We start from the raw sequence: 20,060 nt of genomic DNA, 5'->3' as shown, positions 1-20,060 counted from the left end.
TGCTTTGTAATAGTGAGTTGTTTTTTGTGTGCTGGCTCTGCCCCTCTGCCTTCTGAATTGGTTAGAGGGATGCGTCAGCTGCCAGGTAAAGCCAGGCTTTTGTTAAAACTAGTCTCTTTGAAGGGTTAAATGCTCTATACGCATCATATTAATTTGGCTAATGAGACTTCTGGGGAAAGTGGATTTATAAAGAGAACCATTGAATTAACTGCACTGCGGTAGAAAGTGATGCAAGTGGATTAGACGGGGAACCGGTTATTTGAATTCACACGTTGGTTTAGAGTTGTGCTTTTAACAGCCACGGCTGAATTAATAAGTAAGTTTAAGACATCAGGTGGCCCAGATTCTGCTCTTTGCTAATAACAAGCTTATGTTTGCCTCGTGCTGCTGGTTTACTAGGAAATGGCAAATGCTCTTTGAGGATACGCTCTCAGCATGTGTCCTGGTTTTTGGTGCGAGGCGCCTGCAGAAAGGCCAGGGAGAGGACTGGAAAGTATCTTGGGCTGATGGCTTTGTGATTCCTTTTGTGTCTCCTTCTGTTATTGTCTGGTAGCTGTGTGCCTGAGTGTAATTATAGCTGGCTTGAGAACTGGGTGAAGTAAACTCTTAAGGCAGAGTAAGCTGCTGAAGGACTCGTGTGATGGGTTACACGGGGCCGATTAATGAGAGCCTGCTGGTGTTTGTCCTATTTGCTCATGTCCTGATGGAGCTGAGGTACCTCTAGAAGGAGCAGAGAACACGGTGGCACAAAGATCTACTTATTTTGCCCATCCTTTGTATGCCCCTCCAGGGATGTATTACTTATATGAGGTTGAAAAATTGAGGTAGGGATGTGACAAACACAATGGTGTTGCTGTGGGTTGATGAGTTGCCACCTCCCAACCCAGCTCCTCTGTCTGTGCTTTTGTGTTGGAGCTTGTGTGTGTTTTCCCAGCGTCACGATGGGTTGTGTGTGCACAGATGAGCAGATGAGCCATAGGTCAGTTGTGGGTTACGGATATTTCACCTACTTATCTCCCTGCCTTGACCTTCATACCTAGTTCTGCAATCGGATCTGAATATGGGTCTGTAGAGTTTTAGCTATCTCCAGTATTTCCTGTCCCCAGCTCCAGTGATAGGTCAGGTTGACTTATAGCAACACGTACAACTGAATCCAGGGTTCTGCCCTGAGCTGGCAGTTTTCCCTCTCATTTCTGCCATTTGTAGCAAGTGAGGTCTTAGATCTTTCAGTCTGTATCTCCTTTCATATGCAAGTGCTGTGTTTCAAGCCTGTAAAATTAGACATCTTAGCGATGCCTGAGAACACGCAGGGTGCAGAGGGATTTCTAGTTACGGGAAGTCAGTGAGGTCTCAAGAGGGTGGTTGTTAAGCTCTGGCTGCCAGTGGAGAGAAGTTGTCCTTTGGGCCGTGGTGGTGCAGCCTACTTGGCCGAGGGATTGGTTTTGGTTGTTGCCTGCAGTGTAGGCAGAGCCCAGCACCATTGCCAGCCTGGGGTGCTTCAGCTCAGAGCCCAGAGCCCAGCACCATTGCCAGCCTGGGGTGCTTCAGCTCAGAGCCCAGCACCATTGCCAGCCTGGGGTGCTTCAGTTCAGAGCCCAGAACCATTGCCAGCCTGGGGTGCTTCAGTTCAGAGCCCAGCACCATTGCCAGCCTGGGCAGAGGTTTGGTGCAGGATGAGCTCTTCAAGCACCAAGCTGCTGTCATTGAGGTTTGCGGAGGACAGGACAGCGAGGAAGGGGATGTTCTTGTTTCTGTGCTGCTCTTGGGTGGCTGAATACAAGACTTCATGTCTCCTATCTGTCAGCCCAGCTTCTCTTGCACTAAGACGTAGCAGCATAGATGCCTTCCCGGCTGTCAGATATCCTTTAACAAGTGCCTTGCCTCTTCCTCCTTGCACACAAACTTGTGTCCCAGCAGCAGGTTGAGGCCTGGCCCTGGGTACCCCGTCCCTGCAACCACCCTTATCGCAGCCAGTGTGGCTGTAGCTCCCTTTCCCTGCTTGATCAAAGGCTTGAGGGGTTGGAGATCAATGTATATGCATTATATTAGTCACTGGGGTGTTGTAAAGACACCACCTCTCCTGAGCCAGAGTGCAGTCCTTGCCCTATTGTGCTCACGTGAGGAATATCTGTAGGGGAGAGTTTTGCAAAGCTTGGTGCTGACTTAGGAGGCAAAGTCTGTATCGCTTTGGAAATGGAGACTTTGACCCATGAATTACTTCTGAAATTGTCTGTGGCCATCAGCAAGAGCTCCCATCTCCTTTGTGGTTACTGCAGGCTTAAAAGCGAGGAGCTCTCAGCTAAAACCCAACCCCAAACCCCACTCCCCACCTCCTGTTGGAGGCTTTCATCTCCCTGGAAGTGAAGCTTTTCCATTCAGGCTTTGCTGACTTCCAGCTTAACAACGCTCTGCATCACAAACACGGCTGCAGGATGTGTTCCAGGCAGGGAGGGAAACAAGCACCAGGGAAAAAAAAGCCAAATGTTCCTGTTATCAGCGTGTGGAAGAGCAAGTAAACAGCCGAAACCACACGCGCTATCTGCCAACCAAGCGGGCGAAGGAAGAGCAGCCTTGTTTCCTGTTGCTGGAAGCTCATGTTGTCATATCCTTACCTAGCTATTTTCAATTGCTTTTTGCTTTCTTCCCGTGGCTTAAGGTCAAAGCAGAAACCTCAGTAGTGTTGGTAGCTGGAGCACCTTGTTTGGGGTGTGTTGTGTTCCAGTACCCAAAACCAGACCTGCGCCTGCTGCAGCCATGAGAAAGCTTCTTGTTCTCCTTTAAAACTTGAGTTATTTTGATTAGGAGCCTCCTACAGAGCTGCTGTTTCTCCAGTACCACCGTAGGCAAGAAGTCTTGCAGTGGTTTTGTGCATAAAGCAACCAAGGTGCTGAGAGCAGGTCAATGTGATGGATTAATCCTCAAACTTCTTGCCCTTCACCCTGGTCTCAGGCCTTGGAGCAGTTGTATGGTTCCTGGTCAGTTCTCCAAGCTCCTATCATTTGAATATCACATAGATAGTCAACATCCAGAGCTCCTGCATGTTGGAGAAACGACGGCAAGGATTCCAGCCCAGCCCTTGGAGGGGATTTTATTGCGAGATAAAGGTTGTCATTATGTGATAAACTTTAGGATCAACTCTGTGTTTAGTGCCTGGGTTTATCAGAGAGGAGCGGTGGGGAATCCCTGGCCTTGGTTACTAGTAGGTTATTATCAAGGAGAGAGGCTGACTATGAGAGCACGAGGCAGGGAGAGGTTTATTTTGTGTACTGAGGAATGGCTCAATCCATGTTTTAAAGCTCGACCCTGACTTTCATTAACCCAGAGCAGGTTTCCTCAAACACAATGACAAAGGGAACCTGCAGCTCATAGCCAGGGCTCTCTGGGGTGTACGATGACTGTATAAAATAAGAATATAGAAGAATTCCAGTGTGAGTTAAGGACTTAGGCAGCATGCTTCTGTACGTGACCTCTGGTTGCACCAGCTTCCATAACTTTGAGAGACCTGATCTGAGGCTTAGCAGCTTTTTATGCTGGTTTATGTTGAATCAGTTGAAGATTAAGATCATGCAGTTGCCTACCTCTAAATCAGTGCTGCCCAAATACCTGGTGGGTGATGGAGGGTGACCAGGACAGGGTTGAGATGGCAGCAGAGTCCCAGTGCTCTTGTGTTACTTCCTTTCTGGCTACAGCTCTAGCTCCCGGAGCTGCCTCACAGGATTATACCTTGGAATAAAGCCCTGAATGATGATAGAAAAGCATTTCCCCTCCCTGTAACTCCAATGGAGGATGGTAGCCTTGCAGCAGAGTTGTTTGGATGAAACAAACCCAGGAGTAACTTACTCATTAACAGCACCAGCTTGTGCTGTGATGTCTTAGAGAGTCAATTCCATGTTTTCTTCTTGCTTTCTTAATCTCGTAGTGCTAAAATGAGTCAGGACTCAGGGTAACAGAGTCCTTGTCCATCAACTTGGAGTGTTGTGGCAGGTTTCTGTTGGGATACAGTGAAAATTGGAGGCTGTTTCCTTGAGCTTCTTGTAAAAGCCTTTTGCCACTCAGAAGCTTCATCAGCAAGCTCTGGTAGCCTGTGTGTCACTGTATCTTTTGGAGAGATCTTCAATGCTCAGTTTCCTTCCACCATCTTCCTGGCAGGAATTTTAAGGTTTTAAACCAACCAAATCTTTGTTCAAATGCTTCTAAACCTGTTTTCTCCCCAAGATACAAGTGCAGGCAGCCTGCTGGAGCAAAAGATGAGCTTGGGGCCAGGAAATGTTACACCGAGTGACTCAGGATGGAGTGCTGAGGTTGTCATTAGTTCTACAAGGGGGTTTTATTTATTGCAAGTTAAGTTATTTTCTTGGAAAGATCCGTAGGAGGTTGTTATCCATTTCCTTCTAATACAAAGTGCAGGGATGATGCTTGAGGTATAGTGGGTTGGGAAGCAGAAGGGCATCCCGCCCTGTGCTCTTGGGCTTTCTCGGGAGCAGGGCAGAGGACTGGGAGGGCATTGCATTGTAACAGTCTTCCAGTACCTACCTAAAGGGGCTACTGGAAACCTGGAGAGGGGCTTTGGACAACGGTCAAGGGGAATGGCTTTAACCCGCCAGAGGGGAGACTGAGATGAGCTCTGAGGCAGAAGCTCTTCCCTGTGAGGGTGCTGAGGTGCTGGCACAGGGTGCCCAGAGAAGCTGTGGCTGCCCCATCCCTGGCAGTGTTCAAGGCCAGGTTGGACACAGGGGCTTGGAGCAACCTGCTCTAGTGGAAGGTGTCCCTGCCCGTGGCAGGGGGTTGGAGCTGGATGAGCTTTAAGTTTCCTTCCAACACAAACCATTCAATGATTCTAATTCAAACAAAGCATTTTTTCATGCTGAAGATCTTATTAAGCCATTGCTGCTCATTTTCTCTACCCTGTGTTCTGCAGTTGAGTTAAGGGAGCAGGCGCGAAGGGGATTTGCCAAGTGAACCTGAGACATGACGGCTTTAAACTTGTTTGTGTCCCAGCAATTTTACATTTAGCCAAACAGCATGTGATGCTCTTTACTATGCAAAACTGGCTTTATGAAGTTATTTGCAAGATGACTTCAATGGGATGGAAAAATCTTCCTTCAGGCAGATGTTCCCATCGTCATCGCTGTTTGTTTCTCTAATGTGTGTGTTGCATGTATTTTGCAAGTAAATAAATGCCTTTAGTTTTGAGCTGCGAGGAGAACTAAAGCATCTCTTCTGTGCTTCCCTTCTCAGCAAAAGGTGTGAGAGGAGTGTATCTGACCAGCAGATGTTATCCTGAGCCTGCTCTCTTGCAAAGACAAAGGCTCCAAGACTCTTCTCCCACCTCCCAGCTTAATGGTAGGACTGTGCAGGGCAGCTGGGAGGAGTTTCTCTTTACAGGGACTAGTTTCCTCAACCTCTTTTGATAGGTAAGAGTTAATCAGGGCTAGAGACAGGTACTTTTTCTCTGCAGAGTTACGTTTTTGGCAAGTAAAGGCTGGTGGTACCCATCTGTGGGGTAAGATGCTGTGGGAAATGGGAGTTCCTGAGTTATTTGCCCCTTTGCAGAAGGAAAGAGAAGGGTAAAAGCACTTGGGAGGCCCATTTTTTCTCACTAAGGGTAGGGAATCGGTGGCATGCGTTAGCCTGGAAAGGTCAGGGGCAGGACTCTCCTCCTTAAAAACCTGGAGGTTTTGAAGGGAGCCTGTTTGTTGGAGCAGATGGGATGGGAGCTGCAGACACCGCATCCTGCTGCTAGTCATTCCTTGGTGGCAAAAAAGGTGAAAATGTAACAGAGCTTGTGTTGAAAGGAGGGTGGTATTGAGCGGAGTGGCTTTATTTACATGGAGAAGAAGAGATCAGAACATGAGAATAGGTGCTATAAATCACGTAGAGCAAGAGCAGCGGGATAAGGATGTGGTGTGTTGGCTCTTCTTCGTCCCCATGTTGCTTTAGTCCCTGGGTCTCATTATTAATAGCAAACCCCACTGTTGAATTCAAATATGTGTTAGAGAGATGCAGAATGAGAGGGGGTTTAAGCTTTTGGATTGGAAAACATGAAGCCAAGTGTTCCTGAGAGTGTCTGTTACAAGAGCAAACCGGTGCTGCTGGTCTTTAGTTTGTTCAGTAGGAGAGTGATGAACTGTAGTGTTTCGTGAGGTGAAAATGGAAGCTTCATCCCAGCTTCAGTCTCAGCTGAAGGCTTAGTGCAGGCCTGAGCCATATAATATATGGTACCCACTCACTCCTCTTAAACTCCCAGTGCCTTAAATGCTTCTTAAATAGTCATCCTTAAACCCTGGTTGCTCCAAAAATGACCCACTAGAGATCTCTGGCAGTGTTCAAGGCCAGGTTGGACAGGGCTTGTCCAACCTGCTCTAGTGGAAGGTGTCCCTGCCCATGGCAGGGAATTGAAACTGGATGAGCTTTAAGGTCTCAACTTCCAACCCAATCAGTCTGTGATTTGATGATTCCTGTTGCGGATACGGATATTAACTGGTACAACTGACTTGTGCCCTGTGTTTGATGCAGTGGTTAAGGTGTAAAAGGACAATTTCCAAAGTGTTTGCTGCCTGTGGATTCCTGCAGGAGTTGGGAGAAGCTGTGAAGCAGCATGTGAAAACTTCACCTCTTCGTAGCCCTGATGTTCCCCATGTGCTGCAGATTTAAGGCTATTTTTTCCCCTCATTTGAGCACCCTGGTGTAGTTGTGTAACTTCTCAATTCAGCCCATTATCTGTGAGGAAACCTTCCTGCCTGCGGCAATGTTTTAGCTCCTTAATACCTCTATAATGTTCTGTAGCTTTTTATTAAATATAGCCCACTTAATTTGGTGCTTGAAATAACCCATTTGACAGTTTAAAGGAGTGTTTCTATAAGGAAACAACTCTCTTGATGTTTTAGTATTTAAGGGTAATGCCAGTGGCTGGGATAGTGAGGGAACTGTGGGGGGTTTAGCCTGGAGAAGAGAAGGCTCAGGGGGGACCTTCTCGCTCTCTGCAACTGCCTGACAGGAGGATGGAGCCAGGAGGGGGCTGGTCTCTGCTCCCAAGGAACAAGGGATGGGACAAGAGGAAACGGCCTCAAGCTGCCCCAGGGGAGGTTTAGATGGAGATGAGGAACAATTCCTTCCCCAAAGGGTGCTCAGGCATTGGAACAGGCTGCCCAGGGCAGTGCTGGAGTCACCGGCCCTGCAAGTGTTCACACACCGTGTAGCGGAGGCCTCAGTGCCATGGGTTAGTGGTGGCCTTGGCAGTGCTGGGGAAGGGTTGGACTTGATGATCTTAAAGGTCCATTCCAACCTGGTTGATTCACTGATTCTATAAAGCCCTTACAATATCCCAGATTAATATCCAATATCTCATGGTAATGCAAAATACCATAACCTCACAACTGGAAAGAAAGTCAAAGCAGTGATTAGTTACAGCTTACCCATCCGAATTAAACTTAGAGGGTGCTGGTTGAATATAGGCTCAGTGTTGCTGCCTGGTTCTGGAAGCTGCCTTTGTGTGTTCATTGAATCCCAAGGAATTGTTGGATGACTGGGAGGGTGGGAAGGAGGGGAAAGGGGTCTGAGAGATGGATGTGACATTTAAGTTTGTCATATTGTGGTGCTGGCTTTAATTAGAACTGGTTTTGCTTCCAGGTCCTCTGTGCTGTGGCAAATAACACGGTGCCTTGGAGAGTGAGTGGCCACAGTGCAGCATCCTTCTCACAGAAAGAGGGATTTGTGGAATGACTGTTCTCCATATCCTCATGGAAGTTTAATTCCTATCTCTGTCCTTGCTAATCATTCGTATGTGAATAGAATAAGCTAAAATCTCCTGCTGGTTTCGGCACTTTTGAGGTCCTCATCCCAAGAGGTGAGTCAGCTTTGCTCTCTTGTGGTGGCTGGAAGAGCTGGAGGGGTGGCTCTGCAGCTCTGGAACTGAGCTGTCAGGCTGAACACAGCAGCATTAAACCTAAGATACAGAAAGACATGGCTCAGGAGCAAAGTCCAAGTGAAGCCTGTGTCCATCTGGGCCGTTGGCCTTGTTTTCTCCCATCAAATAATGCTTTACACTGTGTATTTGTTGGATGGCTTTAATCACACGTGCAGGAGGAATACTTGGGTATACAAACTGTGAATCTGTCATCCTAAAATCCTTATTCTTGCTGCTGTTTGTATTTCCTGGACCAGAAGGTCTGTGCTGGCAATCACTTTCCCACTGTGGATGCCATCAAAGAGCACCCATGGCGGGGGGTTGGAACTAGATGATCTTCCAGGTCCCTTCCAACCCAAACCATTCTATGCTTCTATGCTTTAAAATGTCCACCACAGAATTACCTCATCCACGCCCGGGGCCGTTGTTTAGGTTGGCTTTGTTTTGCTTCCATTTCTGGGCCGAAGGCTCAAAGAAGAAAGAAATAGGTGAGATGAGAGCGCAGGCTCCAGCAAAGAGGAAAGAGCAGACATATGTCTGTGTGTAGTCATACAGCCACCCTGCAGGAGAAAAGAGTGGTATTAAAGCTGTTGGATTTTTCTCACCAGAAGAAAAAGAGCTCATTTTGGGAGGTGGGTGGGAAGCAGGGATGTGTGTTCTCGTTTAAGAATTCCTTAGATGTTTTCTTTGAATTGTCTTAACTCTTCATGTGCCTGCTGCTGTGCAGCATTGACAGGGACATGGACAGTTATATCTAATGCTGTTGGTATTAACTCTAACCCTAACTTGTAGCTCATTCTTCCCAGAGCTAACTTCTGATCCTTGTAGTGCACATGGGTTTTAATTTGCTTGAATTTCACCCCTGCCTTTTTATTCCTGTGTAAATAAGTGGGCCAAAAGTAGCTGCTGCAGCAGATGGATAATCCCACTGGACTAATGAGATGACTTGCATGTGTTGGTGTCTGCAACATCTGGGCTGCAAACTCCACATTCTTCTTGTAAGCAGACCCAGTTTAATGCAACCTGTCTAACATGAGAGATCTCAGGCCAGGAGCTTGATGTGAACTTGCTTAAAAGTAGCTTTGTGAGCACTTAAAAGGAATAACTAAATTCCATAAAGGCTCAGGAATCTGTGAGGTGGCAGGTCACCTTTTAAAGTGACCTCGAAGTGTTTTGTATAGTTATGGCATAGCATCTTGTGTCTAGACAATGATTTTAAAGGTGGGTAATTCCTCTGTTTGAATCTAAAATAGCAAAGTGATGCGAGTTGCTGTTATACATAATAAAAACCTTAATATACTCCCAAATCTGGCCTGGGATGGTTGGGTGTCCGATGTGGGTTAGCAGCTGAGCCAGATCTACTGCTGGCATAAAATGCAGTTCCTCTGGGGACATCCCTGGACTTGCATGATTTACACAAACAGCAGATCTGGCCCAAATTTGGGATTCTTAAAACCAGCTCTGGTTAGGAAGGGAAACAACATAGTCCCTGGAGATCCTGTTCTTAGCTTTGCTGCTGTATCTGTGAGTGCCACAGCGCTCAGCAGGGAAGGAAACAGTGCCAGTGAAATCTGGGCATCGGTGATAGAGCAGAGGTGCTGTTGTTTTCCTTGCTGTAGATTTCCGTGGCTGCAGGAAGGTTTTATGGGACAGAGGGAAGGCTGTGGGCTGTGTTGCTCTACCCTGGGTTCTGTTCCTGTTGGCTCGTGCCTTTCTCAGGGGAGTTCCAGCTCTGTTTCTTTTCTCAGGGATATCGTGTGAGCCGCGGCGGAGGCGAAGCCGGAGCTCGCTGTTGGGAAAGAGGATCCCATGGTGCTGGCTGTGGTGACGTGGGTGCTGTTCCCGTGACCCTGATGTTTTTGCAATGGTTTGTTCTCCAGGGTGGGATCTGTGTTTGCTGTCTGAAAATCTCTGAGATTTGGACAGGAAAAGGGGCTGTTCAAGGCCAGGTTGGATGGGGCTTGGAGCAACCTGGTCTACTGTGAGGCATCCCTACTCGTGGCAGAGGGGTTGGAACTGGATGATCTTAAGGTCCTTTCCAAGCTAAACCATTCTATGATACTAACATGGTCATTTGTAAGGTGTGCAGGACAATGCTCCAGTTGAGTTCTGATTTATTTAAATTATTTTTAAGTATCTTTCAGGATGGTTTTAAATTTGGAGTATTTTGGGGGGTGTATTGTAAGACCAGCTTTGCCTCCTCACCACACAGTGATCACCTCACAATGATTACGTTCCACCACATCACATCCCAGCCTTTCAAGGCACATCTGGTGCTTGTACCCTCATTCCTCATCCAAATAAGAAAATCGTGCCTGCTGGAGGAAGCTGAATTAGAAGCTCATGGTGTGCAAACTCCAGCAAAGCAGCAGTTTTGTCTTCCAATACCTAAAGGAGCTGCAAGAAACCTGGAGAGGGGCCTGTAGGGACAGGACAAGGGGAATGGCTTTAACCTGCCAGAGGGGAGATTGAGATGAGCTCTGAGGCAGAAGCTCTTCCCTGTGAGGGTGCTGAGGCGCTGGCACAGGGTGCCCAGAGAAGCTGTGGCTGCCCCATCCCTGGCAGTGTTCAAGGCCAGGTTGGACACAGGGGCTTGGAGCAACCTGCTCTAGTGGAAGGTGTCCCTGCCCGTGGCAGGGGGTTGGAACTGGAGGAGCTTTAAGGTCCTTTCCAACCCAAACCAGTCTGGGATTCTGTGTTCAAATTGTGCTGCTGCTCTGTAACCAGAAGCTTTGTGTATTCCTAAGCCGCAATACCTGGTGTGAAGATGCAGGTAAAATTGAGATGGAGCATCCCAATTCACGTGCCAGCACAGCTTTCAAATGACTCCATCCCCTTTCACCACCCAAAATTGCTGGGGCTGGTGTTTGTGTGCTGGATGCTGGAATCTGGTTTGTAATTGTGGATGACAGGGTTTGGTTTATTTCTTTTGCAGTTTGAGTTACTGATTTATGCTGCTTTGCAGAAATAAAACGTACTCTCCTCTCCTTAGCTTGCTTGTGGCTGCCAAAGTAATGTTTGTTCTGTCTTGTTCTGTTTGGGTTTGGGGTTTTTCAGCAGGGCAGAAGTACCCAGAAGTGCTGGTGGGTGAGGAGCTGTGATGGAACCTTCAAACTCTTCACCCTGGGCTTTCGGTCAGGCTGCCTCTGGATTTAAGGGCTTGTAGTTAAACAGATTTGCAGGTAAGTCACCTTTTGGATGCATTGTGATCAGGCTTTGTTCTAGTGTGCAAAATAAGCATTTTTAACCTTGATGGTTCTCATTATGCTTTGGGTTTCACTGTGTAAAAATACTTGAGTTTTAGAACATTGTAATGCTAAAGGGAAGGTTTTAGGGAGGTCAGCAGCCATCAGAGGCACTAAACCCCAGGGTCCCACAGAGCATTTATATCCTGTTTGTATCCTTCAAGGAGCAGATGCTTTTGGACAGTTTTAGTTAGCAGCTTCTGGTCTTATTCAGTTTTCACACTTAATACTGTAATGGAGGAGAAAATTGCACATTTCTCTTGGATCACAACCCTAGATCCTGAGCTCTGAATTGGTTCTCTCTTGGTTTGCCTGCAGGGAGATGGATCAGCGAGAGTTTTCCTTCTTGGCTGTATTTGGCCTTTATTTATCCCACCAGTATCAAGAAGACTGATTTCTGTGGAAGGCTTTTTGCAGGAAACCTGCTTGCTTTACAAAATGCAGACAGGGTGTTCACAGGGTGAGTGGTTGGCACTTTCAGAAGGCAAAAGACTTCCAATTAGTGCAAATATATTGAAAGCGGATGAAAGTATAACCACTATGTTAGCATGTGTGATGCATGGGTAAGAGAGAGCCCAGTTATTTAGCTCTTTTTATACTGTATGTTACTGTGTCAGGGAATTTACTGTGATGGTTGCACAGGGATTGCTTTTGGGTGGACATACATCTTGTATCAGTGGAAGAGATATCCAATAGAGGCTATGGATCACTGTGACAGCGTAAAGCATGCTGTCAGTGAAACACTTTAGTTGCTCGAAATTGCATCCACATTGAGTTTTACCAACCTAGAAATATTGATTAGGGAAATCAATTTGGTGGTTTTTTCACATGCTTATGATAGAGCAGCATTGTTAAACCTCTGCATGGAGCTGGGATTTACAGGCTCCTTGGCAGCTTTGAGCAAAGTGTCTCTGCAGGCCTGGGGCAGCTGAGAGCAGGGGGCAGGAAGCAATAAATGAGGACCAAGTTGCCAGGTTCTATTCAGGATACATTTGCTAGGTGAGTGACAGGACATAATTCACCCTGCTATTTGACCTTGCAGCTTGTCCTAGTTTGTTTGCATCATGAGGACCTCGGAAGAGCTCAGATGCTGTTTCCAGCGATGAGGTATGGCTAAAGGGTCATCAGGGAAAGGAAAAGCTTTGGTCCTGGCCAAGATGTTTGGAGGAGAACAAGCCCCTTGCCTGTAAGCAGAACCTGGAGCCTCACTTCTAAGCATTTGAAATCTGCCAGATACTCAGAACTGCTTTGGTTTTCTGGCAGAGAGAGAAAGGAAAAGCTTTTCATCCTCCTTATCTTTGGGCCCAGGAGCTCCTGTGGCTGAGCTGTGTAATCTTCAAAATGAGATTACAGAGACCTCTCCTTAGGTTTCAGTGCCTCTGCTTGATGGGACTGCTGCTGAGCCTCTCCTTGCTCTGCCTTCCTCTCCTCCAGTCCCTCTGTTCCAAGTTCAGGGTTATAATGCTCCGTTGGGGGTAAGATCCCTGGTAATGTGCTGTGTTAAAATGTGGTGGTGATGGGGAGGGGGGTGGGGGGCGGATTTAGCTGCCCTTTTTCCGTGTAGCCTTTTGCTAAACTAGTTGGGTTTTGCAAATGCCTGAGCGGAATATGTGTACAGAGAGAAATATCTGAAATATGGTTGGTTTTCCCTCCCCCACTTAGACAGAAGAACCATCCTTGGATGCTCACGGGTAGGAGAGTGAACCACCAGCGTGTTGTACCACGGGATGTCTGTGGTGGGTATAATTATACATAACAGAAGAGTTACCTGCTAGCGGAGGTCCTCCAACTGCTGCTATCCCAGCAAAGAAGGCAGCAAACCCCAAGTAGCTGTGGAGGTTTTGCACTCCCACAAGATCCACCTGTTTGTAAACCAAAATGGGTAATTACTGACTTCAAATGACTCAATGTGTGAAAGCACAAGAGATGATTTTATTATTTTTACTGGGGAGCATCCTCTTCAGCTGCAGTTTTGAAAGGACTTTGCACCTCTAGGTCTGATCCAGCCTGGAATCCGCTCGCCTCCTTAAGGCCAGCATGGAAATTACTAGGATGGGAGATGCTTTCCTGCCTTCCAGCTGCTTGGGCACCTCCTGAAACTCTTAGTAACGCTGCTAAGACTATGAGGAAGGTGTTTTAAACTCTGAATTCACCCCCATAAAGAAATGCCAAGTGATAATGATACCTCCATATCCAGATCCTGTGTGACTGCTCTGTGTGTGTTATAGATAATTCTGGGATTGGGAGTGGATATGCACAACCCTGTGTTAGCATTAGGAAATGAATGGATTCATCCCGATACTTACGAGGTGGGGTGTTCTCCCTTAGAAAGGAGGATGTGGAAGGCAATTAGAGCCAGGTCATTACAAATCTGCAATCAATTCCTAGTGTTCCTGTTACATTTGGGCTGTGGATACTAGTAAGTGGGGTGGAGAGGAGATTTGGGGCTCCAACTGGGATGGCAGGAGGGGAGAGCCCTCTTGGGCAGGTCTGGCTAATGCAGCTTTATGGAAAGGGGTTGGGATGATTTGGGAATACTGTTGGAAATGCCACGTCTGATGTTTATTAACAGAACATCCTACTCACCAGCACAGGGAGGACCAGAGCCATGAACCCACCGCAGAAAACAGCAAAGGCCACCACATAGGTCATGAGCAACGGGAAGGTGGTGGCCAGAGGACAGAGCAGGTTAGTGATGCCGCTGAGGACAAGGTAAGCCGCGTGGTAGTGATACTTCTTGGTCCAGTTCTTGTCGGCCACCCAGCCTGAGAGGAGCTGGCTGACCATCTCCGTGATGCCTGCGGGGAAGAGGAGTCCACCAGAGCCTCAAAGAAGACTATATTTAGTCTTTAGTTTGCTATTTTGCACCAAAACCCATCCCAATCCCACCCGCTTGCTGCGGGAACGTGACCTCAAAGGGCTGGAATGCTGGGAAGTTACAGGAAGGTGATTTTAGACTGATGTAAAATTAATGTTTGAGGGGTTGGGTTTTCCCCTTTGCCTTGGTGCCTGCTATTGCCAAGTGCCTGTGGGTGCACCAAAGTGGTCTGTAAAAATTCAATTAAGGGCTGTGTACTCAGTGGATGACTCTGCAGTGCCCTTTAGTAAAACCAGGAAAGAGAAGCTTGCTCTTTGAGCTCTCTTTCGAGATGGAGATAAAGCAGAATATGAAGAAGAAAGATGCTTATGAGATGGTAATATCTATAAGGAAGCAAAGAAGGACAGAAGCCCAGCCTTTTTGAAAGGCTCAGCAGACTTTTGATACTTGGTTTTTACATCTCTTGCTCCATTTGCTTATGAATTAAAGATCAGAGGAGTGCTCACTGCCAGCTAATAGCTTGCTGACCACGGTGTCCCTCCCGCTCTTAATCCAAATGTCACATTAACTGCTGCCTTCTCCTTCTAGATGCCTTGACAGCATATGTCATTTCTAAATATGATACAGAAGTTTATTTTTGTACAATAAAAACCTTTACAATGACTGAGGTTGGAGCCACTTTCTTAACCAAGTGCGACTTTAATGTTAATCCCTACTTATAATCAGGCATATTTGGGGTATTTTGGGGGGGTTTGGGTTGTTTTTTCCCCCCTTAGAGGTAAATGTGCCAAATTCAACTGGTTAGATCCAAGTTAATGTTGGTTTTTTTCCCCCTAATACTGATTTTTAATCTCTGCACACATTCCTGGGTCAAACTTGAGGTCTTGGAATGCCACGTGGCTCTGAATTTCTGTGGCTTATGGGTTTAGGCAAAGCAGGGATGGTGGTGGGAAGGCTTTAGGAGGACAGATAGCACCTATGTATTTGGAAACTGGTGTTTGTTCCATGCAGCGGGGGTGGGGGATCATCTAGCTTAGGCTGAGAGAACCACCCACCATGTGAGAGCGACTTGGTACATGTACAGAAGGCGCCGTTATATTTACAGAAGGGGGGGTACAGGCTGAAGATTCATTCTGGGCCATATTTGGGACTATTTCTTGGCAAGCTTTGTGTTGCTTCTCTTTCCAATTTGAGTATCATTGTGATTATAAATGGCTTTAAAAGATTCTTTTTGCCTACCAGCCACTGAAATGAGGTAAGAGGCATCCATGCTGCTTACGCCCAGTGTCCTGGCTCTTGCTACCAAGTGGAAGGTGGGCACGAAGTAGGCCAAGTGGCAGAACAGAAAAGACCATGTGAAAATGTAGAAGATGGGATCCTTCAGTGGGGAGAAGTCGAGGAGAGGCTGTGAATTTTCTGCTTGGGTCCCTGGATGGGGTTTGTAGCTTCTTCTCTTGGCCTCGGTGGCTGTTTCTGCTGAGCTCGTGGTGGGTTTCTTGACCCTTTCCAAAGTATTTACAGGAGCAGGGACATCTCTGCCATGGGACATCGTGAATCCCTCCGTGGTGGGAAGGTCCTGTGTGCTGTGAAGCTGTATTTCCTTGTGAGTGCTTTCATCTAAGCATCTGTCGGGGGTTTCTGAGTCCTTCTTTGCTGTTGAAGAGCCACCATGGTCTTGGCTTTGAGCAGGGGGGCGTCGAGGTGGCTGGGTGCTGACAGGGCGCAGCAGCATGCTGGAAGGCACGAGGTTTAACATGATGCCTCCAAAAATCAGGAGAGTACCTGAGGGAAGGCAGAAGATGCTATTTATTTTCCTTGGCGTGGGAAGGGAGGAGGACAGTAGGAAATGATCTTTTAGAACAGGGTGTAGTGTGCATTGAACATGGAGAAAGCTCTGCTGTAAGGAGGAGGTATCTCTGAAAGCTTTGATTCCTGGTTTTTGCCAGCTGGAAGCCCCTTTTGCTGTGATGCACACAACAAATCCAGAGCCACCTCTGGGATCTGGGAGGTTGGTTTGTTTTCCCTCATTAGAAGCCCATTACATGTGATGGACCTTCAAGGTGGCCTGAAACAGTGTAGTAAAAGTCAGGATTTTCAGTTCTGGTTTTGGTTTCTGAGGTGTCTGTTTTGGCTCTGACTTGACTTTAATGACTGGTTTAAGTGTTTAATCATTACCAGGATGTCCCCAAACTATCCTAGAAGAGCTGTTCCTCAGTGCATCCAATTCTAAGTTTTAAAAAGAGCCTCTAACCCTGCCCAGATATCCTCAGACTCCCTCTTATGCTGAGATATCCTCAAACGCCCTCTTAATGCTGATGAATTAGAAGAAATGGGAGCTGGGCTCACCTTGCCAGCCATAAAAATCGATGAGAAGCTGAGTGAATGGTGCTATGAGGAACGTCAGCCCCATCCCGGAGCGGGCGATGGCGTTGGAGAAGGCCAGCCGTGTCCTGCAGCGCTTGGCCGTCATCACCGCGGCTGCCTGGTAGAGGCAGGCGAAGCCCATACCTGTGGTGAGGGACAGAAATGAGATGTTTGTGCCCCAAAATTGACTCTTTATATCATGATGTTTAGGGATTCAACATCACAACATCCCAAGATCATTGTCCGCAGAGTGGAGGGTTCATGGGCTCAAAGTGGGGGACTTCTGCTGGTACAGTCAGTGGAGAACAAGGTTTCATGCGTGGTATTCAGTGTATGGGGGTATTGAGGCTGTGCACTGTTAGTAAGGGGTTTAAAAGGCCAGGATTCATGCTGGATCCAGACAAAAATCAAGGTTAGTTGAGATTAGTGTGTTGAAACTGGTGTTTTATGCTCCTGAGCATGAAGCTTTGAGGTTTCACACAACATCCCATGGAAAGGAGCTGGGGATGCTCTAGCAGTAAAGGACCTGCCTGCTGTAATGTTAAAGGAGCTGCTTTTACTCGTCGTGCCCAGGGAAATCTGTGCCCAAGTCGCAGGCTGCTCACCCAGGAGGAGTCCCATGGAGATGCAGAGGAAGGGGACGCTGGTGGCCTGTGTGCTGAGCAGGCAGCCCCCGGCCACCATGACAGCCCCGGCGATGGAGGTCGGCCGCTCGCCCAGCTTCCTGCAGACCACGGCCACAAGCGGGGCTGGAAGGGGAAGGAGGAACAAAGCTCAGGCTGAAGATGGCAAATGCTGCTTCGCAGGGCTTGGGGAAGTGTATTGGGATCATGTCATCTGGTGCCTTAGGAAGTGGTCCATGTGCCACCTTGGGAGAGTGGGAGGGCAGGGACACCTTCCACTAGAGCAGGTTGCTCCAAGCCCCTGTGTCCAACCTGGCCTTGAACACTGCCAGGGATGGGGCAGCCACAGCTTCTCTGGGCACCCTGTGCCAGCGCCTCAGCACCCTCACAGGGAAGAACTTCTGCTTCAGAGCTCATCTCAATCTCCCCTCTGGCAGGTTAAAGCCATTCCCCTTGTCCTGTCCCTACAAGGCTTTGTCCAAAGCCCCTCTCCAGGTTTCTCATAGCCCCTTTAGGCACTGGGAGCTGCTCTAAGGTCTCCCTGGACTTGCTCCAACAGCTCCACATCCCTCTTATGTTGGAGGACGTGTTAATACTCAGGACAGGATTCATTTGGGATGGGTTATTATTCAGGAGAGCAGACAAGAGGCTTTGTAACCTGGGAGCTCAGGGGTCGGGGCAGGGGAAGGAGTCAAAGCCCAAACAGAGCCTGTTTCCTGGTGCACGCCATGCTCAGCCACCATGAATTACTCAGTGACTTCCTCGGAGGGGGGCAACATTGATGTTAGGGGTGAGGCTTGGCTCTGGGTGTGGATAATAAACCTGTTACAGCAAGGTGTTGTGGCACACATGATCCCCATCCTTGGACCATGCTCCTAAGACACATGTGGGCATCGGGCATGTCCAAGTCGCAGCAGTCTGGGATGGAAATGGGATCCGCAAAGCATCCTCGGTGCCCATATATCAAAGCAAATGGGCTTGAGGTTGACATGCTGCTCCAATCCCTACGGATTCCAGCTCACCTCCCAAGAAGCGCAGCGAGGACATGATGGAGCCGATCCAGCTGATTTGCTCAGAGGAGCCCCCCACCTCCTCTTGGAAAGCCACGAAGAAAATCCCAAAGGTCTTGAGCATCCCCATCACGAGTACGTTGACCTGAATTGGAAGCAGATGCAGGTGAGATGCCACAAGCAGGAGGAAAACCTTTTCCTTATGCTTTCCTTGTGCAGACAACTTGTGCTTTAGGAGAAACAAGGTGGGACATGTTGACTGGTGCGTACTGGCGGAATACCAGGAGGGTGGAATATCAGTTGGTGGCCATGCTGCAGTTTCATCTTAGACCCTCAAAAATACCTTGGGTGCAAACTGGCTTTTCCAGAGAAAAGGAACAAAATAACACCAGAGCCCAACTTTTAATACTGAAAATGAATCTAAATGGGTCTTGTCACTATTGGAGGTCACTGGGAGCTGAGGTGTTGGGCAGGATGGACATCAGCTGGGGCAGGTTCCCAGGCTTGCCCTGCCAAGGGGGCAAAGGACAGTTTGTGTCCTTAATGTTAACTCCCTCTTTCCCCCCCCGGTAGTGGGTGGTTAATGATTGGCCGGGAGTTACTTTGGATGGAGTGGAAGTAGGGAAAGTTTTCCTGTGCTTCCCAGCTTTCCCAGCTGGGGGATGGTGTCTTCCTCATTGATGTGGTATTAGAGCCTGTGGCAGGGAGAATTAGCGCCTTTAAGTGGTGTTGAGATGCCCGGCCCTCCCAGGAGAGAGGAATTGTGTGTGTGTGTGCTGCCTGTACCCAGTGCTGCCCCAGCAGTCAGCCTGGGGGCCCATCTCAGCTCCAATCCTTCACTGCCCCAAGGTGGGATCTTGCCCTTACCAAAGGTACAAGACACCCCATTGGGTTTGGCACCCCAGTGGTGGTGTGTATGAGTAGGGAAAACTCATCTTAGCGTTGCAAGCTGCCTTTTGGTGCTGGGCTGCGGGTCGGGCACCCTCATGTGTATCACTGAGAGGTCTTCAGGTGGTGTTTCATAGGGGAAGGTTTCTGCTCAGCCCTGGTGGGATGGGTGATGGTGCTCGGGGTAGCAAAGCGCGGCTGATTTTTGCCCTTCCCTCGATGGGTTCAGCCTGTCCCATCCTCTGCTCCATTTGAGACTCAAGATCTTTCCATCTGCCCCAGCTCCAGGGAGGCTTAGTTGAGTTTGTTCTCTGCTTACCAGGAAGAAGTGGAACACCACTCCACATGCCCACCCTCCATCCGCAGCTTCAGCCTCAGGGCAATTCCCGGCTGTGGGAGCCTCCGGCTCTTCCACCTTCCTTTCCCCTGGGAATGAGAATTTCAGGACACATTAACACGTTGCTCTGTTGCTGTTTCAATTCAAGAGCTGTTTCCGTGGAGGCATCAGCTGCCTTTGAACCCTCCAGCTCCGCTGTTACTGGGGCAGGCACCAGTACTTTGCATTCAGCTTGTGAAAGCTTTTGGGGGTGGGGGAAGCTTTTACCAACCTTTTGGCCACCAGATGGTAAATTGCACATTTGCTGCCTGCAAACAGCTTAATATCCTTTCTCTTTTCCCCCAGATTACTGGAACCACTTCAGCTTTAAGGGATTTTAAGAGACTAACACCTTTCTGATGCTTTAGAGTGGGCAGTTTAGTTGGTTTGTGCCAAAAGCTGGGGGGTCACCGTCTACCTTCGTCTGTCTTTGAGCTCTCATGGGAAGCTCTCCCTCCCATGTCCTTCTCTGCTTATCTCCCTTCCATCCTCCCGCCCATCCCACACCTCTGGCTGTGGCAGGATCCTGCCTCAGGGACCAGCTGGATCCTAAAGGAATCGAGGTTGATGAACCTGAAGTTTCCTTACCCCCTTGCTGCACCATGCTGGAAAATCCTCCCGAAACAGTTGCTTGCAAAGAGGAATCGTCTTTTCATTTGCTCCAGAGACTAAATTCCCCCTTCCTTTGGCACCCCAAAGTCTGGTCCTTCATTCACCTCCAGTGAGGATGATGTTGTCCGACCTGCCCAACGAGCCCCACAGTGGGACATGGAGCCCGGCAAGCGCTGGGGCTGAGTGGACGGAGCCCGTCCTCCTCCTCCTCTCGGGAG

General features: G+C 48.3%; 2 protein-coding genes across 2 annotated transcripts in view; one reads left to right on the top strand and one right to left on the bottom strand.

Moving 5' to 3' along the window:
* Nucleotides 1–14,636, top strand: part of RBM15 (RNA binding motif protein 15) — a 24,752-nt gene extending 10,116 nt beyond the window's left edge. The window contains 5 exon segments of the mRNA XM_030473187.1: nt 7,630–7,846; nt 8,713–9,773; nt 10,964–12,626; nt 12,814–12,887; nt 13,741–14,636. The gene's annotated coding sequence lies outside the window, so the exon portion shown is untranslated.
* Nucleotides 8,051–20,060, bottom strand: SLC16A4 (solute carrier family 16 member 4). The gene is made up of 9 exons (XM_030473202.1): nt 19,819–20,060; nt 19,174–19,280; nt 17,979–18,111; nt 16,939–17,082; nt 16,316–16,477; nt 15,209–15,751; nt 13,738–13,949; nt 12,920–13,013; nt 8,051–8,466 (listed from the first exon to the last, which is right to left on the bottom strand). Exons 1-9 carry the CDS (start codon nt 19,832–19,834, stop codon nt 8,312–8,314), a joined length of 1,566 nt encoding a protein of 521 aa, XP_030329062.1. The 5' UTR covers nt 19,835–20,060; the 3' UTR covers nt 8,051–8,311.

This window comes from Strigops habroptila, chromosome 18 (assembly GCF_004027225.2).
Source record: "Strigops habroptila isolate Jane chromosome 18, bStrHab1.2.pri, whole genome shotgun sequence".
Taxonomy (NCBI): Eukaryota; Metazoa; Chordata; class Aves; order Psittaciformes; family Psittacidae; genus Strigops; species Strigops habroptila.
This window is presented reverse-complemented; position numbering and strand designations above follow the sequence as displayed.